General features: G+C 40.6%; 1 protein-coding gene across 1 annotated transcript in view; it reads right to left on the bottom strand.

Annotated features, from left to right (window-relative positions):
• Positions 1-23,263, bottom strand: part of LOC147024653 (RNA binding protein fox-1 homolog 3-like) — a gene marked incomplete at its 5' end in the record, with an annotated part of 388,350 nt that overhangs the window by 233,095 nt on the left and 131,992 nt on the right. The window contains one exon of the mRNA XM_085884766.1: positions 2,520-2,625. Coding sequence (XP_085740892.1) covers positions 2,520-2,625 — 106 coding nt within the window. The remainder of the gene's footprint in view (positions 1-2,519; positions 2,626-23,263) is intronic.

Genomic DNA, 23,263 nt, shown 5'->3' with positions numbered 1-23,263 from the left:
AGATGAAGTCATCGTCAGATCTAATCTGACGCCACATCAAGTTTAAAAATGACATACAAAATGACAATAAAACATACAAGCAGCATCTCAAACAAATGCTGGCTTTGGAGGCCAACTTCGATATTTTCTGCAGTTTGCCCAAAAATACTCTGGCTAATGGTGACACCAAAACGTTTGAGTGACCGAACATATTCAAAAGGTTGGTTAAATAAATAGATGGGAAGGTTCACCAAACGGTCCTTTTGGGGAGACAGAGTGTGTGTGTGTGTGTGTGTGTGTGTGTGTGTGTGTGTGTGTGTGTGTGTGTGTGTGTGTGTGTGTGTGTGTGTGTGTGTGTGTGTGTGTGTGTGTGTGTGTGTGTGTGTGATTTGTCAGGATTAAAAGATATTATAAGTGTTGTTGCAGCTCATGATCATATCAAGGTCTGTAGAGAGGGAAGAGGATGCTGCTTACATATCTGAAGGATGAGGCATGTTAGAGCAGAGGTTAGTGTCATCATCAAGGAGATAAAGAGGATTTTCTAGATAGTCAGAAAGATGTGCGTCGAAAATTAAGAACAGGACTGGGCCCAAGACTGCCTTGGGGTACTCCAGCCTTGATAAGAGGATGAGAGCATCTCATTGACTACGAGAGTGGAGGAGGTCATTAAGCCATGGGACAAGGTGTCCTTGGATGATTATTTTAATAATGAGAGGCACAGAGTTTGGAGATCAAGGCGGGGTGCAGATTGTATCAAATACTCGAGATATGTCCAGAGAGATGGCCTGATTTCATGTACATTGATGGCCTGCGTCCATTGCTGGAAGAGAAAAAGCAGCACGTCCAAGGTGCAGTGACCTCACCAGAATCGGAACTGATGGTCTGAGATCAAGCCGATGGAGAAAAAGAAGGATTTGATGTCAATTCTTGAGCATGTTTCTGGAGAATTAGTCTCCCACTATCGCAATCCATTAAAAATCCAGGTGGCTAATTTACAACTTTCATGAGGGGTTAAATGCCAGCTCAATCTAGCCTGGTCGATATGTGATGTGTGTCCCCGGGGCAACTTTTGATGGGCACTAAAACAGTACTTATGAAAAGGCATTGCCGACAAAATTCCTGTTCACCTTTTTGTTCTTCACTACATCATGTTCCATTAAGTTGGGATAGGTGGCTTGGAGCATGTCGGCCCAACACTTTTATGAATCAGTTGTGGAACAGAAGCTGTAGTTGATTAGGACAGGAATTTGGAACTTGTCCAGAGTGCCAGATATAACTCGCCGACTGTTCAATGACACGGTGAAATCCTTAATGTCCGCCAGCAATCAATGCTAGCAGACAGGACATTCAGCTTAACGTCCATCTGATGGAAATGCATTTGTTAAGTAATGCCTTGGCTGCGAGACCCAAATATGAGTGATAGAAATATGAGCAAAAGCATAAATAACACTCATGTAAACTTAATCTTATGATGAAGAATCCACTTTTTAAGAAAAATTCAGATCAATTTACTCTCTAACCACCCTTTTTCGACAAAACTATGCATTTTAAGAAATAAAGAGAAGTTTTTCTTCTCATTAGTATAGATTTAGAATCATGTGTTAAATGTCGCACCAACACAAGACCGACCGACCTTCATTACTGGTTGCCGCCATATTTAAACTGCAGTGGTTTGTGGGATATCTTATGATGTATATTGAACGAAAATTGTTTTTGGTTCTTTAAAGCAATTACTTCAGGAGAATAATGTTTTTTTTTTACCAAAATTTGAAAATATACACCGACAAAGCATCAACATACAAGATCCATTCATCCATTGGGACCATACTCTGTGCAGAGCGTTGGTGCTGCCGAAGCAGTCTCCTTGGCTATTGGACACAATCCTGGATGGGTCACCACTCCGACGCAGGATACCAGCAAACTGGCACTCATTGTGCCGACCTCGGAAGGATGACAGGCAGAGTCAACCTCAACTGGTATTAATTCAACAGCCGAGTGGGATTTGAACTCAGGATCCTAGGAAACCAAGCGCACCAAACCATTAAGCCAACAAAAACACAAGATGCCCTGTGCAAATGCCGAGGAAGGCATTCCTGTAGAGCGCACAAATGTTTTAATGGTAAATAAGGTTTTCGTTCATATCCCCTCCGTCAAGACCCCCTACGGCTCTGTTGCCCACATGTGTACAGTAACGCCCCATAAATCTGAGAAGTTAGGTTTCAGAAGACCTTGCAAAAATAAAAACACACAAATATGATACCTGTTTATAGATATGCTATAATACGATTAAAAAAAAAAGGTTCAAGTACCAAACTACTCCACAAATTCTCTACTCAATTTTAAATGATCTATGAATGCCTCTGCAGATTTAGCTTTTCTGGGGTGTGTTGTGTTACCAAGTTTCTTGTGGAGCGCTCACCGACAAATAAACACTTACACCAGCTGGAGATGTTCCACCAGAGATGATTACGCCACATCATCCATATTCACTGGAGGCAAAATTATCACTAATATGGAAGTCTAAGCCCATGCCAACATACCAACCATGAGGTGTCTGGGTCACATGTGCCACATGCCAAACCATCGTCTCGCAAAGAGAGTTCTTTTCTATGAACTAGCCACTGGAACTCGTCCGCATGGCAGGCCCTGTAAACGTTGGAAGGGTGTCATCAAGGAAGACAAAGATCTTAATATTGAGGGGAACTGGCATGACTTGACACAAGGCAAAGCTGGAGAGTAGTAAAATACACAAGGCAAAGCTGGAGAGTAGTAAAATAAAATTAAAGTATTAAATGCACTCTTCAATAATATGAGTTTAGATCACAGGGTTGTATCTCTAATAGTGTGGCAACTTAGCTAAATATAGCATAACAATTGTGCATTTTGTGAGGAAAGCACCAAATTTGGCACACTAGTAGCCTATCATATTATGAACAGATTTGGATATTGGGCCATCTCAAAATTTTTGATGGCAGTGGAAAATGGCTGCCACAGCCATCAGCGGCTGAATTTGAGATGGCCCGATATCCAAATCTGTTCATAATCTGTGGATAGGCTACTAGTGTGCCAAATTTGGTGCTTTTCTCACAAAATGCACAATTGTTATGCTATATTTAGCTAAGTTGCCCCACTATACCTAAGATATCCTATAAGGCCTGAATTCCTCCTAACCAAATGGAAAAGAAAATCCACAATTTAAACTTTTCATCATGCACTCCACCTGCTAATGACATATTTTTTTCATCCTCACTTGTATCTTATCATTCAATAATATTAAGCATTAAAAAAAAATATATCATAAGTTTAATCTTAGCTGCACTTTTTCCATAGAAATACAGTTGGAATTTTAACCACACCAATTCTATCCAGCGACTTTCCACTGATTGCTGCACTAAGTGCAAGCACTCACATATCCATTCTAATCCCAGGGAACCCGTGCTCTGTGGCAATCCCACTTCGGTTTAATCAATTCCCATTACAGCACCCTCCATGGCCTGCTGAACAACTTTCTCAACTCGCTCGAGTTTGCTCCATTGATCTTTCAGTAAAGCATTCCCCCATCAGAATTCTGAAAACCTCACTCCATCTGCTCACACGTTTGTTGTTGTTCACATTTTTTGGAGTAAGTTAAGTGTTCAGTACAAGAGTATGCTCACAAGGTGTCTTTTTAAGGAAGAAGAAGAAGAAGAAGATGAATTTTAAATATTATAAAGTGAACGAAATAACAAAAAGTTGTTGATGGATTCAGAGGAAACTTGGTGGACAAGTTGGGTGTACGACAAAGATGAATCAATTTGATTTTACTGAACATCCGAATACGGATCCAGATAAGACTATTTATAATTTTTTAAAGTGATTCTTCACCATTGAGAGATGTGGCCAAAAACTATATATATATATATATATATATATATATATATATATATATATATATATATATATATATATATATATATATATATATATATATATATATATATATATATATATATATATATATATATATATATATATATATGACACGATATCTCAAAAAGTTGTGGACAGCTTCGGGTGAATCCTGGTGGACAGGTTGGGTGTGTGATAAGGCCGAATCAATTGGATTTTGGTGAAGAAATGAATCCGGATGTGGATACGAGCTTAAAAAAAAAAAAAATCCTGGAGTAATTCTTCATCATTGAGAGATGGTGCCAAAAACTACACATATGTAGCATGATATTACAAAATGTTGTGGATGAGTTATGACAAAACTTGGTGGATGAGTTGGATAGGTGACAAGAACAAGCCAATTCGATTTTGGTTTAGGCTCATCCTCTCACAGTCCAGATCCGACCTCTTAGTGGGATACAAAATGTAAACTGTTTAGCCAGACGGAGGAATGCGTTCTCCCGAGTTCCGTTCTCGTTTATGTATTTATTAGTCTCACCCCAAAGAGGATGCGCGATCATGAAAATGCCCCTGTCTGTGTGTGTGTCTGCATTTATACATTTTTGCTTTAAAAAAGTTTTTTTCTGCAACCGCTTGTCCGATCGTTGCAAAACCTTAAACATAGGAAGGACTCCACATGGAAAATATTTTATTGCTAACTCTGATGTCATAGCTTTCATCGTATGGTGGCCACATTGGATTAAAGGGAAAAATTTGGACATTATTTTCTCCAAAACCACTCAACGAAAAAAATGTGTTACTTCACAAATGTCATAAACTCTCCATGGGATACATAGGGTGATAATGATGACATCATTGATGAAGTGGTATTCCAGCCACAATTGCTTGAAATTAAATATTTATCAAAAAAATCTGAAACTTCTTACATCTGATTTATGACCAGACATGAGTGACAAATTCAACTTATGATGTCCATAACCAATGCCACAAAAATGTGACATAATAGGTTGCAGAGATGATACGGGTATATGGGCTCTAATATCAGAGGACCATAATAGTCACGTGTTCAGTTAGCGATGGTATTTTTATTCTTAATCAATATGCAAGGCAAGACTATGCACTCTACTTGTGCCGTTTGAGTTTACTAGTGTTATTCGTTTTTTCACTGTATTCTCGTTTTATACAAGAGGCTGAAACGAAGAAGACTTGAGCTTGGTGATTTCAATTTAAAGAGTATGTCTAATTATTGATCGCTTTCCAATAATTTAAGCAAGAAAGTGTTCAAATAATCACAATCCTTTCTATATCTGTGGGGAAATCACACTGTACTGGAAAGCCTTCATTATTAAGCTGAGTATTTTCATATTTTCAGGAAACGAACCCAGGAAAAAAAGAAAGCAATATTATTATGGAAATAATACTGCTAATTTTGATTGAGCCCGTTACAACAAAATATCAAATACTGAACACTACCATATTGTAATGGCATTTTGAAAAGGCACATGGTCCATCAGGCCGAGGCCTTAGAATGAGCCAAAGTGCCTGATTGGGCAAATTTGAAGCCACGGGACAGGAACCTCATTCCCACCGAAATTAACAGCTTTGCTGCCCAAGCAGCATTTACAGCCAAAATGACAGAGCAAGAATGTGACACCAACTTCACTGAAGAAGGAATTTTTATCACAAGGAGAAAAAGACATGTAATGTCTCTGTGGTTTTACTGATTTTGCTGTACAGTGTTAAAGGGCTATCCCATATTTATAAGATTTATGTGAACACGCAACTATTCAGTGGTCATGTGACATGGAGGATTGCATACGATTGGGTTATTCGGTGATGAATATTAATGATGTGGGTCATGTAGTTGTATTGTGTAAGATAGTGGGGCACATGACATGTCTGATGCTTTTGATTGGGAATGCAAATTTCGCTCAGAAGGGATTCAATGTTCATATATTTTAGGTTAGACATACTGAAATACATAAACAGTAACATTTAAGAATATTTGTTTATGTATAAAATAAATTATATAACTGTGGAGTGTGGACAATAGAAAATTATCATTCAGTTGAAAATGCTGTGTGATAAGTTTTTGTAAATTGTACTTTAAGGTGGTTGAAGTGAAATTGAAAAAAGCAACCAGAATTTTTATTTAATTTTGCTGCTTGGTTTAAGTATGAAAAAAAATAACAAGATCGGTGAATGCATGTTCGAGAAGTGGTTGAGGACGTGTTCAACATCGGGTATCTTTTTTACAACCAAAATGGCCAGCAGTCTCCCAGTCAGCCATCTTTGATCAGATCACAAAATAAAGTGAGTTGCAAATGTATGCCATCAGATACTGTGCTTGTCCCAAGTCTGAACAAAATTGGACTATGCATCTCCAGGAAATGGTTGGGGACGTGTTTCAGTAACAAAATAGCCACCGGTCGGCCATCTTGGATCTCATCAAGAAAAAAACAGATGGGCTTATGTAAGGTCAGTTCAGTATTACATAAGATGGGCTTATGTAACAAGGTCAGTAAATGCATATCCGATAAATAGTTGAGGATGTATTCAACATCGGGTTTTTAAATCCTCGTGGAGGATCTCTAAGTCTAACTCACGTTGTTGTTCTTGTGGACTTTTTTGTTTCACAGCCTACAGTTTTCATCGAAACTTCCTGAAACTTGGCGTATATATGTAAAAATACGCTGCGCAGACAGTAACCATCTCCGATTTTGAAAATTCCTCCTAGAAAAAAAGTTATGACATCAAAATATCTCCGCTTATGGAAATCGCCTAAAAGATTATCTCCGAAACTAGGCAAGCTTTTTGAATTCTGTTTGCGGGAATCGAACAGGGCATTAGCAGAGATGAATTACCGCACATATGATACATCACTATGACGTCATATCAATTTTATGACGTCATTCCTATTTTTTGACATTTTTTGTTTCACAACCCAGAGTTTTCATCGGATCTTCGTGAAACTTGCCGTGTATATGGAGAAAGCCCACGCGCAGGCAGTAACCATCTCCGATTTTGGAAATTCTTCCTAGAAAAAAAGTTAATGTCATAATATCGCCACTAATGGATATCGCCTATACCAATATCTCCGAAACTGGGCAAGCTATTTGAATTTTGTTTGCGGAAATCAAGCCGGGCATTAGCACAGATAATTTATCACAAACATGATACATCACAATGACATGATATTCGTTTTTATGACGTCATAAGTAAGATGACGAGGATCTTAGCTCATTCGAGCCTGTTACAACTAAAATGGCCGTCAGTTAGTCATCTTTGATAAAATCGCGAAACAAAATTAACTGCTTTTGGATATCATCATGTATAGATTTACTGCCGGGTTTGAACAAAATCGGTCCATTCATGTCCGAGATATGGCTATGGACGGACGGATGCATGCACGCAGATGGTCGAGACCCAATCCATAAACCTCAGCTTTGGATTAAGTCCAAAAGGGGCTATCATTTCAATTTGGAAGAGGAAAGGTGCATGGCACCAGGAAGTAAAGTGAAATGAGATGCCTCCTTTGCATAGACAACGCATCATCTGTGATCCATAATTTACTTTTAATTGGATTGACAAACAAGCAGAAAGCCAAATTGGATGGGAGGGGGGGACTATCAGTTTGTTAAGAGATATGAAAGCCAACAGAGATGAATAGCATGGTAGAAACGTTGCAAGGACATAAAGTGAAGCGAAGAGGATAAATACATGAATAGGATGAGTCTGATAGAGCTGAGAGGCATAAACACAGGGGCAAATTAAATGAAGTTTCAACTTATTTCAGAGACTGATATGTGCAAGGTTCCTTCCACTTCCCATCATCTCTTCACTTCCCATCATCGTCTCATGCTTTCACCTAGACATAGCCCTGCTCTCTTCTACTCTTGCTGAACCCTTCCGCTCCTTTCATTTCTACCACTCATCCACTTGTGTGATGTCTTTCTCTCCTTGTTCCTCTTTGCTCCTCTGCCAGTTTGTGAATCTGCTGCACTCTGATGATTAGCTGCTCCATGAGCCAAGAATTCTGCATATTTCCTTCTTCTACCCCTTAGGGGTTGTTATTGTTATCGATTTGGAGACCTCTCAGGATGTAGAATTAAGTATATTGGAAAATTTATTCCATCTGGGTCTTTCCATTGATTTTCATCTAATTCCATTGATTGCTCAATCCCATTTGACATCCCCAATATGTCATCACTGATACATTCGGACATGTAAATGAAATTAACCTTTCTTATAAAAATAATAATAATAATAACCCTCCTGCAATGACGAGTCAAATATTTTGTGGGACAAAAGGCTTATTATTTTGAAGCTAATGTTTGTCTTGCTGATGACATAATTCAGGCATAAACACTTAATAAAAACCAGAACGGTACACGGTAGAGTGTATACCTCTGCCAGATTGAATAGTATACGACTTGAATTCCACTGATAGGCTGGATCTGGATCCGGACGTGAAACAAAATCGAATTGGCTTGTTCTTGTCACCTACTCAAATCATCCAACAAGTTTTGTCCGAATCCGTCCATAACTGTTCGAGATATCATGCTAAATATCATTTTTGGCCCTACCTCTCAATGGTGAAGAATCACTTAAATAATGCCAGTATCGGCATGCGGATATTCACCAAAACCTCATCAATTCGTCGTCGTCACACACCCAAACTGTCCACCAAGTTTTGTCCGAAATCGTCTATAACTCTCGAGATATCCTACTCGCAGACAAACAGGCAGACAGACAAACAAGACTGAAAACATAACCTCCATCCAACTTCGGTGATGGAGGTCATAATAATAATAATAATAATAATAATAATAATAATAATAATAATATGACTTATCCGACAAGGAACTTTGAATCAGGTGGACACCCCTTACACCCGTCAACACCTTGGCTAGTACTGCCAACCTCTGGTTGCTTGTCTCGATAAAAAAAGACAACACAAAGGAAGCATATCATTTTAAAGTCTTTAGTACAACACCACAAGGGTTCAAACCACTGACCTCCCAGACTCAGAGTGGTTGCTCTCACCATTACGACACTAAGTCTGATTAAGCCACTGAATTCAATAAATAATCTTTAAAATGCTGTCTCAAACATTGTGCCCATTGGTAATTATTTGGAGAGATCTCTACAATGCCAAACACTGCAATGGATGAATATATAATTTCCTCTCTAGCCAAGGTCTAAAACACCCTTCCTCTTATTTCTTAAACAAGTCAAAGATGGCCACTTGGTTTTTCTTCACTGCCTAATGACTGTGCAGCCAATGGCTCATCTTCTCACAGTGCCAATTTTGATATGTATAATGAGTGGGTTTTCAACTTGCCTGGGAAGTGTTATTTATTGACCCTCGAGTAAAGCAATGGCAGCTTTTTTAATAGCTTTGGGCCACAAACCTCAAGTAGTTTATGCTGCACACCTCAACTTTCCAACTTCTATCAGCTCATGGTCTTGCGATCTGCGTTTGAATTGGTTTGACGGATGTGGAAGGGTTTACGCAACCAAATTAAACGACTACAAATTAACAATTTCGTTTAGGTTTCAGCACTCCCAGCGAAGTTGCACTACCTCTGATGATTCCTACCCCTCCTCACACCAACAATCTTCCCCTCTTCTTGCCATGAACCCTTACTCAGGTATGACTTCACCCAGAGACTTGTGGTATGGTCAGCATCATTTCTTATGTTGAGACATTGCAATTCGAGGTGGCATTTCTTATATTTTGAAGTGGCTCTCATGTGGCTCATTTTAAAATGTCTAACCCATCGGTATCTCTCATGATGTTGAACCTATATCAGTGATCGATGTACATTCTTGATGATCACTCAACTCGAGGAACATTTCAGCCATGTATGCTCTTATGATGTCCTTTGTGAGTTTCCAGTTTTTTTCTTTATTTTTCCTGCAGTTATTTGTCCTTCAGTGGTACAGGAAGGTATAAATGCCTGCCTCACATGCACTGATGGCAAATTTCATCTTCATTTGATGGTTCCTCAATTATATTACTGTTACGAGTCTACATCAAAGATCAGCCCAACTATTATTATGTATCTCATGGACACAACATAGGATGTAGAAGCTACATTCATGACATCACACAATGTTTGTTACCTTGTATCGAAGATATCGAGTCTTATAGAAAGGTAATCCCGTTCGATGTCCATCCTAATGCTTCCATTTGTTATAACTTCCTCCTGGCACCCTGAATATAGTAAATTATTCTTGGTTTTTTTTTTACTTGCCTTCTTCCTTTTTACTCCCCATTTACTCTTTTCTAAATATTGTGTGTGACCTCTCTTGTGGCCATCGAGTGTATTTATTGCAAACCAGGTAGCCATTTGAAAGGTACTGTGAGGTCAAGGCAACTTCAGCCTGTTTTAACTTATGGGCAGTTTATAAGGTTGTTCATTATTTTAGAGAGATCACGAGAATATGTGTTTGTTGTTCCCATCTTTGCACTTGATATGACTATGAAAGTGTGACCTTAGGTTCATATCTTATTCACTGTGCTTATTATCTCTGCCACCGAAGGTGGAAGGAGGTTATGTTTTCACCCCTCTATGTCTGTCTGTCTGTCAGTCTGTTTGTTTGTGTGCAGGATATCTCAAAAAGTTACGGACGGATTTGGATGAAATTTGGTGGGCATGTTGGGTGTGTGAGAAGGACGAACTGATTAGAATTTGGTGAAGATCCACATCCCGATCCGGCGACTGGAATTTTTTTAAGTGATTCTTCACCATTGAGATATACACAGGGTGTCCCAAAAAAATATACAACTTTTCATCTGCAAAGAGGATGGTCATAACATATATATTTTTAAAAAGATATATGGCTGGATAGAAAGATGAAAGGTTGAAGTTTATTGTACCAATGTCAAAATTGCAATCAAAATTTAAATTTTGGTATAGAATCGTCGTTTTCTTTTAGACCACATGTTCGAGCTAGGTTCCACGTTGACCGATCACTGCCTGCAAACGCATTGTCATGTTCTCCATCACTTTGAGAAACGTTTCCTGAGGAATGTTCTGGATTTCTCTGTGGATGTTTTCCTTCAGCTGATCCAGAGTCTGAGGCCTAGGGTTTCCATAGATCCTGTCCTTCAGATACCCCCACAAGAAGAAGTCTGGAAGAGTAAGGTCAGGGGAATACGGTGGCCACTCACCGTCTTCGTAGAGGGAGATAAAGCAGCCCTCAAAATGTTGGTTGAGAAAATGCCTTGTTTCCCTGGCTTTTTGGGGCGGTGCCCCATCCTGCTGGAACCACTGGGTTCTCATCTGGATCAGGTAGTTTCTCCTACGGGCCTGAGTACGTAGCTCAGGCAGATAGAATTCCTGAATAATTTCGTGATAGTTCCTCTGGTTTACCGTGCAAGTGCATCCCTGGTCATCTTCAAAAAAGTATAGACCAATTATCCCATACCAACCAACCGCCACCCACTTGGTGACCTTGAGAACAGATCGAGGCACCAGGATTTTCAGTTCCCCAGTACCGAAAGTTTTGCTTGTTTACTTCCCCGGACAAGTGAGCATGGCATTCGTCCATCATGTGAATTTTTTTGAGGAAGTCTGCATCTTCCTCCAACTTTCCTGAGAAACAATTTGCAAAGTCTAGTCGTTTGCGTTTCTGTCGATCAGTAAGCACCGTTTCCGTTTGAATTTTGTATGGAAAGGCATGACTGTCTTGGCGAAGGATCCTCTGAACGGTGCTCTTATGAAAGTTTGTCTCAGCAGAAAGTCATCGAATTGATTTTTTTGGACTCTGAACGACCGCCTGTCTCACCATTTTCACATTTTCTTCACTACGACCTGTCCTCTTCTGACCACTGTGACCCTTGTGAAGGTCACAGATGGTTCCCACATTCGTAAACTTCGCGATGGTGCACTTTATTGTCCGAAAGTTTGGTGCATGGCGCAAGTGGATACCGAAATGTCTCGAGTAAAGATGTTGCACCTGAATGACACTTTTCGTCTGGTGCCAAAGTTCAACAATTTTCGTCCGTTGTTGTACGGTCAGTCTTGGCATTTTTCTGGCACTTGCTTGGTATCAAAATAAACTTCAGGGTCTCTGCAACAAGAAATGAAGCATTAGTGACAAAATTACTGCTTTTTTAGGATCAAACAAAGTATTTTAAAAGTTGTATCTTTTTTTGGGACACCCTATATAGGGGCAAAAACGATATATAGCATCATGTCTCAAAAAGTTTTGAACGGATTCAGATGAAACTTGGTGGACATATTTGGTGTGTGACTAGGAATAACGGATTCAATTTTGGTGAAGATCGGGATCTGAAATTTTTAATAGTGATTCTTCCCCATTGAGAGATAGGGCGAAAAATGATATACAGCACGATATCTCAAAAAGTTTTGGACAGATTTGGATGAAACATGGTGGACAGGTTGGGTGTGCCACCACGTTGAATTTATGTAATTTTGGTGAAGATCCGAATCCGGATCTGAATACCTGAATTATTTAATTTTTAAAGTGATTCTTCACCTTTGAGAGAGAGGGCCAAAAATGATATAGTTGTGTATAGCATGATATTTAAAAAATGTATTGTGATCGATATGTTCTCGTGGATCAGGCAAAACGTGGCACGGGTATGTGCTCTACTGAGTGCCCTTCTAGTTAATCATAGTGTTCTCGTGTTAACTTAGTTGATGTAAAAAGTGTGCAAAGTGTAAAAAGATGAAGAAAAAAAAGTACACTGTAATCTCCAAGTGTCATGATATGTCTTGAGTGTAATAAATATACAAGCTCCTTGAAGAGCTCTCGACACTTGTGCCAAATAAGTAACTTGTGCTTGCAAGGTACTGCAATAGGTTTACGACTATGACAGGGCAGTTGGAGCAAAGTATGCTAATCATTTTCCCTCAATTTCAAATTTCTGTTGACAAAGGTTTCAGTCATTATTCGCCAAATGATAATATCCTTCATAGGTTTGTTTCAATATTGAAACTGGTGATTATTGTTGCGACATTGGCAGAAAATGATGTGATCACGTTGATGTTTTCCTGCTTACAGGAGTATGTGACCTTAAGTGCAACTGGACATATACACACAAGAAAATAAAACTCGCAGCTGTCTCACGTCATTAATTTAATTGCTTATTGGGTGTTCACATTGGAAAACAAAGCTCATGATGTTAGACTCTCAGCTTCAAATCCCTAATGTTGTTTTAATTCCTGTAAAAGTACACTGTTTGTTCGTCCTGCAAGTGACACACACACTTCCAAGCGCCTGAGACACTGCAGAAAAGTAGTTTATGAGCATTCATAGTTGTTGTGTTTGAATGATTTGACAAAAAAATGCTTTCTCATAAAGAATAAAATTGTTTGGTTTCCTTCTCATAGTTCGAGTTAATACAGAATAGTAGATTGTTTAAAAAATAAAGTTGATCCGGTGTATGAATTTTGCTAATTTTCCAAAAAAAACTTATTTAATGCTGTGATTATTCTCAAAATTCATATTAAATCATTAATTTTAAGCAACTGCTGAAGACTTGTTAATTCTGCAAGTTGATATTTTTTATAACGTTGTCATAAGGCCTTATTGTTTATAGAGAGTGCAGTTAAACACAAAAACAGAGAAAACTAGAGGGGGAACACTCGGGAGAGTGCAAAACCTCCGCTGCCAATACTGTTGGGTCACTCAAGTGAACCTTATATCTTATTCATTAAATATGATGTCAACAGTGCTGACAGAGTTATAGTTCTTTTCTCCAACATTTTTTTTTTGGGGGGGGGGGGTTGGAAATCACTTAAAACATGTAGAAATGCAAAAAAAGAAATCGAAATTTTGTTGAAAAAAAAAGTTGCTAAATTTTTTTTTTCTAACAATTTTTTTTTGGGGGGGGGGGGTTGGAAATCACTTAAAACATGTAGAAATGCAAAAATATCTATATTTTCTCTAACAATTTTTTTTTTGGGGGGGGACCAAGTCCAAAATCTAATGGCATGATCTTTGGACCATACCTAACCCCCCCCCCCCCACCAAGTTTCGTCGAATTCCGTCGAGGAGTTTTTCCGTAATACTGTTCACAAACAAACAAACAAACAAACAAACAGAAAGGGGTGAAAACAGTAACCTCCGATCTTCGATGGCGGAGGTTAAAAATGTGGAAGAGAGACACTATTGTTGCACCTTGTGGGACACTACCAACACTTACACCACTCAGATCGACACCAAAAAACATATATATATATATATATATATATATATATATATATATATATATATATATATATATATATATATATATATATATATATATATATATATATATATATATATATATACTAAAATCACAAAAGGTCATGTCAACAGCTTCCATTCCAGGAGGCGTGCAAGTTGAATACAATAGGAATAGCAAATAATTAAACAACTCTTAACGATGGGTAAAAACTATAGCAAGATTATTAAAATACTCATCCTGTAATTCCATTGTATATTATTACATCACAAGCAAAAGCACCCATCTCTCATGACAGGATAAGCAAGCAAAAGTAACCTTTCCCCATGACGGGAAAAGTTTAAGTTAATTTCTTAATTTAAATTATTTCATGGACTTTAAAAAGGTTAACTGTGTTGCACTCTTAGTTTCACTCCGAGTCACTTTATAACACACCAACAGCAAAATGGTAGTGCAACATCAGGCGATGGAGTTTGAATTAGTCTAAAAAGAGGGCAAAATATCCCTGCTTGCAAAATAAAATTTGCCATCAACTTTATTCATTCCTATTCTCCCATCAATCAAGAGTGAATGTTGAGCTTTGCCTGCATGCTCGGCTTTTCAAACGCAGCATGGGAAGCAGCCGCCGTAAATGGGAGCCAGAAGAACAAACGGACAGACACTACGGTTTGCAACATATTTAGGATTCATATTGGATTGCATTTTGTAAACTATGATTGAATGTACATGAAGCTTATTCATAAATAGAAGTTAATATATATTTATTGTATTTACATGTGTGTTCAATGAAATTTATTTTTAGCACAAATAACTCGTCTAACTTATGGAGGCTAGCTAGTGTCGATCTGCTGTTGGCGATCAGGAATAACAATGGAAGAAAAACAACAGGACGTTAATCCCTTCTTTTTTGCTCCAATAAAGGGTTGCCCAAAGCTCCTTCCTTGCTTCCTTGTGATTAGCATACTCTGTTCAACATTCTGTTGATTTCATGTATCGTCATGACTTTATTTTTTGAAAGTTTACATTTTTTGTCAACAAAATAAAAGTCAACTTCACCAGAAATATGCTAGAAGCCACTGTTGGTACCATGCAGCATTTGCATTTATTAAATTTTACCTTGCAATTATAATCAAGCCTCTAATGAAGATGGGGGGTTGATGACGTGTAAATGAACATGTTCTCACATTCGGTTATGCAGAAAATTATTACGTAATACGAAAGACCTTTCCTCAAAATGAAAAGTGACTGCAGCCCCTTATACCACAATACTCTCACTAACATATCACTGGTCAGGAAGTGTTCCTAGGAGTATAAAATTGAAAGATATACCATAGTCACATTGAAATAAGAGCCATCTCAGCATCGCTGTTTGGCCTATTTGAAAATGCCTTTCCATTCCGAAAATAGTAGAAAGTAAAATCAAAGTTGGTATGCACGTACTTAGCTAAAAAGTCCAAATAAATGTATTGTTTATTAATTGATAAATCCTGCCGATCTCTTTGTTGAAGAATCCACCATCTGCCGTATCATTTCTCATCCTTCAAACAGGCAGGAAGCAGCCTCTTCCCTCTCTGCAGACCTTTATAGAATCAGGAGCTTTTCCGACACTTGCGATATGTCTTTCAACCCCAACAAATCCCATACACTCTCCCTGTCTCTCTGAAAGGACCATCCAGCAAACCCTCCCATCTGATTCCGAAACAAATCACTTGCAGAGGTTTAGTTACACAAACCTTTGGGCCTCACCATCAGCCATGACGTTTCTTCAGCAGACCATATTTCTAAGATGGCCTCCAAAGCCAGCTGTCGATTGGGCATCCTTCATCGTGCAAGATCTTTCCTTGGCCAGTCTGAACTTATGGCAACCTACAAAGCCTTCATGCACGGCTTGATAGAGGATTGCTCTCCCTTTGGGCTAGCACCCTGACCTCACACCTTGCCCTTCTTGATATCATGGAAAGCAAGGCCCTCAAAATCATTGGGATCTCCCATGACAAAGCTGATTGTCCAAGCCTGTTTCTTTTGCATCACAGGCAGGTCACTGGCCTCTCCGTATTCTATCACATTCTTTTTGGTCTCTGCCCTCTCTTAGCTCTGTCCCTCCCAGGTTTTTGCGTGGCGCACACAGTCTGCCAGTAACCCTCTTCTTGTGAAGCTCCCAAAATCCAGGCTCACTGCTCATATCCACTCATTTGCTCGTCTTTTGTCTTTCAACCCTGCCAAATCACCTGTGTAACCAACTTTCTCAATCTGTTCAGTCCCATTTTTCCCTCCAGGACTTCACGACAGATGTTCACCACGACTTCAGGTCATCCCCCTTATATACTCATGATTTTTTCTACCCCCAAATAATGACATTCCCAAGTACTCCTTTTTTCCAGGTTATTGTGATTTATCCCTTATTCCAGGTTACCGTGACACTTCCTCACCTTTTTTCATTTGTCAGTCATCGGATAGTTTGTTCCTTTTCTGTTTCATGCACACTTTTTCCCTTCCTCTTCTTGCTGTGTTTCATTCAGCTTGTGTAGCTTGTTCACCCCCATGTGTCCTTCTCCCCCTCCTCTTGATATTGCTCACATCAACTCTGCTGTTGGTGTTTCCCCCTTTCCATTTTGTTGCTTTCCATTCTGACCTAGCTTTTCCATGAGCCTCCATCATGTTTACAAAGAAAAAAAAAAAAACACTGTCATACAAAGCCAAAATTATAGAACTAAACTCAGGTACACATAGTCATGGCTACCTTAAAATAATCAGCATTAACCTATCATAAATGTATGTCAAAAGGGGTTTTAATGTTATATACTTTGGTGTTTCTAAATATCTTCTGAGACCGTTTTTAAGAGCAACGTTTAATATGAAGTATCTCAACACTCAAAAAGTGAAAGAAGCGGATTCGAGGAGATACCTCCCCACCCCCCCCCCCCAACTCAATGTTTTGTGAAAAGGTAAAAAGTAAAGTATATGGCTAAAATAGATTGAAGTATTTTTATGATCATTTGTAAAAGCAAGAGACTTGCTTCCTTAATTCAACAAAGACAGTAAGACATTGATTTGAATCAACGATGAGACACTGAGAAGAATAAATGGGCCATCCAACATAATGCGATTAGAACGACATCTTCATGAGTGGCCACGATTATTGCCACGTTCTTTTGAGGTCGGTTGGAGAAAGATTTTAGCCCGAGTGTTTCATGAACTGGCTGGCCAGGACTGACATTTGACTGAGGAAGATTTTAGCTGGAATTTGTAATTTGTTCAGGATGCTGGGATGTGTGTACTCTTCCAAAAAGACATGATGGGATCTTTAGTATCCAAAGACTAATGCTCGCAGACTGGAAACCCAGCTTCACATCCATCTGAGGGATGGTGCACTTTGTGATGCAAAATCGTGCTGTGAAGCACCAATCCGATGGTTTTACAGTAGTGTCAGGAATCAAACCCAGGTGAGACAGCTCAAATGGAATTGTGATACCTCTGCACCATCTTGTTGGACAACACAATACAAGTTCTAAGAACAGGGGTTTCTCAGTTCAGGTTCCCATTCAACTCGAATTGAACAAAAGGTCAGTATCAGCCTTAAATAATTTTGTCTTCAACTACTATGAACACCAAAGTTGCGTTGACCTTGAACGATGACGTCAGTGTATTTAATCACCACATGCCATGCAGGTTAGAGAGCAGTGCTTTGTATCGAAAGTTTTAAGAGGGAAATTAAGACAGAAATGATAGGTTGAATGGCCTTTTCTTGTGCTTCATTAACACTATATCGATGTGTGACTCAATCTGCTAGCCCAGTTTACCTATTGGAGCTCCAGCACATTTGCTTCCTCATGCTAAAACATTGCAGAATAAGAATACTGTATTTCAGAAAATAATTCTATCATAATCAAGACTTGTCAAGCAGAAGAAGTACGAAATCGGTATAAAATGAGAACGGCACTCGGGAGAGCGCATACCTCTGCCAGGCTGAACAGTTTACTTTTTGTATCCCACTGATAGGCCGGATCTACAACCTCAACCTAAACCTAATTGGCTTATTCTTGTCACCGAGCCAACTCATCCGCTAAGTTTTGTCATAATCCAACCACAACTTTTTGAAATACTGTATCATGATACATATCATTTTTGGCCCCATCTCTCAATGGTGAGACATCACTTAAAAAGTGGTTTTTATTCGTATTCTTTTTTGATTTGGTAAGTATATTGATGACTTCAGTCATCTGTTTGTGTGTTTGTTTGTATGTGTGTTTGTAGGCACAATAACTCGAGAACAGAAGAAGCTACCAATGTCAAATTAGACCACGTGATTCAGGAGGGTGATGGCTAGTGCTGATTAGATTTTGGTCAAAATCGGTCAAAGGTCAAGGTCACAGTGAGGTCAAACATCCAAAACATTCGATTTTTGATGGTTTGGTACAGAATCATCGTAGAAACTTCTGGTTTGCGTCGCTACCTTCTCTCGAGACAGCTTTTGTTGGACAAGGTCAGAGGTCAAGTTGACGATTTCGTAAGTACCAGTCTATGACTGCTTGTTTTTTTATTCATCACTCGTATTCGGTTCCGGAGACGGATCTTCACCAAAACGAAATCAATTTATCTATGTCACCCATCCAACCTCACCCCCACGTTTTGACTGAATCAGTCAATAAATTTTTGAAATATCCTGCTCACAGACAAGCAAACCTACAGACAGGGGTGAAAACATAACCTCCGTCCAACTTCGATGGCAAGGGTAATAATAAAAAACACAAGAAGTAGAGGTACATTCAAAGTACACCTGCCCATGCCAAATGAATAAATAACAAATCCTCCAGCACACGACATTGACGGGGCACCTTCAACGCCTGGTGATACCACCATGTAGCACATGGAGAGGGAATTGGGAGGAAACGGTGTACGTCTGAGGAAAATGCGTACAAACGATAGTTACTCGCCATGCAGCACGTGGAGATGGAATTGGGAGGGAGGGTGTACGATAATTGATTGATTGCTTAATTGCATAATTAAAATGAATAAATAATAATCGTAAAATAAATAATTTCTTAATAAATTGGCAAATAGCATACCAAAACCACCAATGGTTTCATCCGAATCTGTAACTTTTTGAAAATTAAGTAATTCATCGAAAAACGAATAACTAGTTAACATGTATATGTATGTATGTACATGCATATATGTATATATGTATATATAGAGCCACGAGGCTCTATAAACGCCATGCCCCCAAACTCAAGGTTACAACCCAAAACGGAAAATGTATTGATAAATGCAAGTAAAGAATAGAAAAATAAAATAATATTAATAATAATAATAACTTTATGTCCACCCCATTTCCGTTTTGAATTACCAGACAAATTTAAAGAATCGAGGGTACATCTGGCTCGGTTTACAAAGTGTATCTCGTATGCTTTTTCAGAGAATACATTGAAGGATGTAACCGGTAATCTGAAATCGATTGGGGCTTTTAAACCAGGTTTCTTCAATAAGGAATGTATTATATCCAGTGCGGATGTAAGATCGCTGATGAATTTAGTAAGCTCCGACGCATGAGTGCTACACTTTGTGTTAATCATTGGATGATTTACATGAATCATCAGGGGAATCCTAGGACTGCCAGGGGAAGCCCACCCCTCTGTGTTTATGGGTCGATTGGCTGAATATTTTGTTGATCGTCTTGAAAGTAAACTCCTCCCAGCCCAGATGTTTGAAGGCTGCAGTGGAGTTGATATTGATTTTTTTCGGATCTGCTCCCTGCTTGAGCTGTACAGTTTACTACTTCAGTGATGAAGCCAATGAGTCCCTTCCTAGTAGAGTTTGTGAACACGCCAGAGGTTGCTCTCTCAGTTTGGCATTCTGCATCTTTCATCTCAGTCTGGACTCCCACCGATTTGGTGAGGACGTTAACCGGGCACTTGGTTTTGGACGTGCTCTCAACCGCTTTTGCTGGAATCGTAGTTTTCTTAATTTTGGGAACCATCCGGACAGGCTCGGCATATGGCAGTTTCTCCTGCGTCTTCACCTGTTGGATTTGGGCAGCTCTTTGGAATTCAGGACATCCTCTGAAAGCTGCACTGTAGTCACCGCCACAATTAACACAAAACATTTCTTCACAAGTGCAGCTTCCGTATTAGTGCTTTCCATTACATTTGTTGCAGTGTTGTTTGCCTCTACAGGCTAGAGCAGTGTGACCAAACTTTGGCATTTGTAGCATCTAAGGGGGGTAGAATGTATACCCGTACAGTGAAGGCTTGATAGCCCAAGAACACTTTCAGAGAAAGGACTGGGGTGCCAAAAGACAAAACCCTCGAGGTGTTATTGACTTTGACCCCATCCCTGACCGTGGTGATTCGGCGGGCGTCAACAACTCCCACCATCGCAAAATGACTCGTGAAATCATCAATTTCAACGGAGGGATCAATCCCGTAAATGACTCATCGACTCTCCCTCAGACTCCTAGGAATATGACACAAAACACAGACCTCGCCAAAATTCTGGGCTTTCGTAACCTTCTCCCATTGGTCGACTGATTTACACTTAATGAAGAGGTCTCCAGATCTGAGATTTTTGGCACAAGACACATTAAGGAATTCTTTGTTTATCAATGTAGCCATTTTTATTGGGTTGTCAGGGCTTAGGGGTGTAACGCCGTCAAAACCGAAGCTATAACAATAAGTTTGTGATATAGTGGGGCAACTTAGCTAAATATAGCATAACAATCGTGCATTTTGTGAGGAAAGTACCAAATTTGGCACACTAGTAGCCGATCATATTATGAACATATTTGGATATTGGGCCATCTCAAAATTTTTGATGGCAGTGGAAAATGGCTGCCACAGCCATCAGCAGCTGAATTTGAGATGGCCCAATATCCAAATCTGTTCATAACTAGTACGTGCCCGTACGTGTGTGGCCGTACGTGCAAAAAAAAAAAATAACGTTCAAACCGCGAGCCAGAAACAACAACCACACAGGCCGTTCCTTCGCCCTCGCGTGCCAGTACGTGTGTGGCCCGGAAGTTTGCATATCGCAGTTACAATTATTCGCAGTTTAGTTTTATTGGCCAATTATTCAATTAGCGCCAACGTATTTTGCCTTTTCGCAATCTCATCGCAAGGAAAAACACAAAGAGAAGAGAAGAGAAAAAAAAAACTTTCAAACAACCACACAGGCTGTTCCTTCACTCTCGTAAACGATGACTGGATTGGGGCATTGTGTTTATCTATGAATGCGCATAAGAAATCGAGAAATTATTAGAATACACGAAGTCATCACAATCCGGAAGTCCGTACGTTATAACCCGTAACGGGGAACGCGGCTGAGGTTCTATTCCCCATCGGCCACGCCCACGCAGCAACATGTCTCGTCATTGGTTGGTAAATAAATGGCCATAACTTGGGAAGCACTTCTCTGATTAATATTGTTGTGAATTCGCGCCCGCTGGCGTGCGAACTGCCACGTGACTCGAATTGCGGCACGTCGCCCACCGGACGGACAATTCTGTCGTGACTCTCTCGGACTAACGCCAGGAGCTTGTCACGGGTGGGCCTTTCGGCCTCACCACAATCGTGCCAATCGGCCACCCGCGTGGGATAGAGTTGTTCGCCAAACTCGACCTACCTAAGTACCCACGCGGAGGGTAGACCGGGCGATCGCACCTCGCCGCAGGTCGACTCCGGAAACGGGCCGCTTAAGCGACCCGTTCCGTACTATCGGGATAACCGAGCGGTGTTATCGTCGGCCTCGATGGTTCCGATTAATTATCGGGCGTATTAAGCCCACTACCAACCCTTTAGGTGAAGCAAGATGGAGATTCAATTAAAGAAAAGACGAAGCGAAACGGGAAAACAGTTCAACATGATGCACATTTATTCTGCGGCACACGGAGAGCACACATATACAATTAAAACAATTATGCACAAAAAGCAAATGTAACAAAAGAAACAATGACGCAGAGATACTACAGAATAAGACCGACACACGGCAACACTTAACAGTTTTACTTCACCAGACTGGCGCCACACACATAACACACGTTTACACAGAAACAAAAGAAAAGGCCACCCTCAAAGACAAGGGGGCAGACGGGGCCTGTGGGCCAATATTTGCGCGGGACCTGAAAGAGCGGTCAAGTCCGCGAGACCGGGTGGGTCCTACCCGTGTCTTTGTGATGAGCCGCAAATGTGGCAGCGCGGCGGTGCCCCGACTTCGTGCTCCTTCGCGGTCTTCGTTGGCACTGCTTGGAGTGGGGTGGAAACGGGCCCCCTTTTCGCACTATCTCAGCGTGGGGGAAAAAGGGGGGGGGAATTGTTGATGCTCTGGGGAAAGAGTATAGCTGGCTTGCTTGGGTCCCGTGACGAGCGATTCCACCGCGACCTCGTCGCCGACCGCCGTCTTCCTTGCCTCGGACCCGAACTCCTCGGTCTCTTCCCCCAATTCTCCTCAGCCGACTGCCGAAAACCACCGGACACCCTCGCCTCCCGACTCCACTCCGCGCTCCAAACTGCCTCTGCCCAAAACTCTCTCCGCTCTTCTGCAACTCTCCACTCTTCCAAGGCTGACTCTGCCCAAACCGACTCTGCTTTTCTGCCACTCTCCGCTCTTCCAAAACTGACTCGACCCAGATTCGCCTTGCGCTCGCGCTTTATAGGCCGGCAGGAGAACCCATATGCAAATTTCTGGATCAGAACGAGCTCGGGGGCGGAGCCACGCTCGCCCATTGGACGGAGAAAAAGGGACGTGAATCTCTCCTGATCCTAGAATTTGCATATCTCGATTCCACAAAGACGTGCCTGGAGGCGGGGCCAAACCGCCCCGCGCTTGCTGATTGGATGGATCAGAAGTGGGCGTGTAGCATTCCTGATCCGAATTCTCCTCGGAAAGGCCGCATTTTGTACTCGCGGCTCGGCGCGCGTCCCGTACGAGCCCAGGACAGCCTGACGCTCGGTGCTCACAGGTGGTGCAGGAATAGCCGCAGAAGGATAGAGGTGAAGGTGGTGGAGGGTTTATGGTGGTGGTTTATGGCCATGGTGCCGTTTGGAATGGCGGTGATGCGATGATTGCGGGAGCGAGTTGTGAAGGTAAATATCGTGGCTGTTGGCGTTGTTGTTGGTGTTGTTGTTGTTGTTGTTGTTGTTGTTGTTGTTGTGAAGCGGCGTTGTGGTTGGTGGTTGTTGTGTGATGGCGGTTGAG

Source organism: Eptatretus burgeri, chromosome 6 (genome assembly GCF_056783735.1).
Source record: "Eptatretus burgeri isolate ZD-2024b chromosome 6, Ebu_testis_v1, whole genome shotgun sequence".
NCBI classification, from domain to species: domain Eukaryota; kingdom Metazoa; phylum Chordata; class Myxini; order Myxiniformes; family Myxinidae; genus Eptatretus; species Eptatretus burgeri.
Note: the sequence above shows the minus strand (reverse complement) of the source record. Positions and strands in the feature narration are given on the sequence as shown.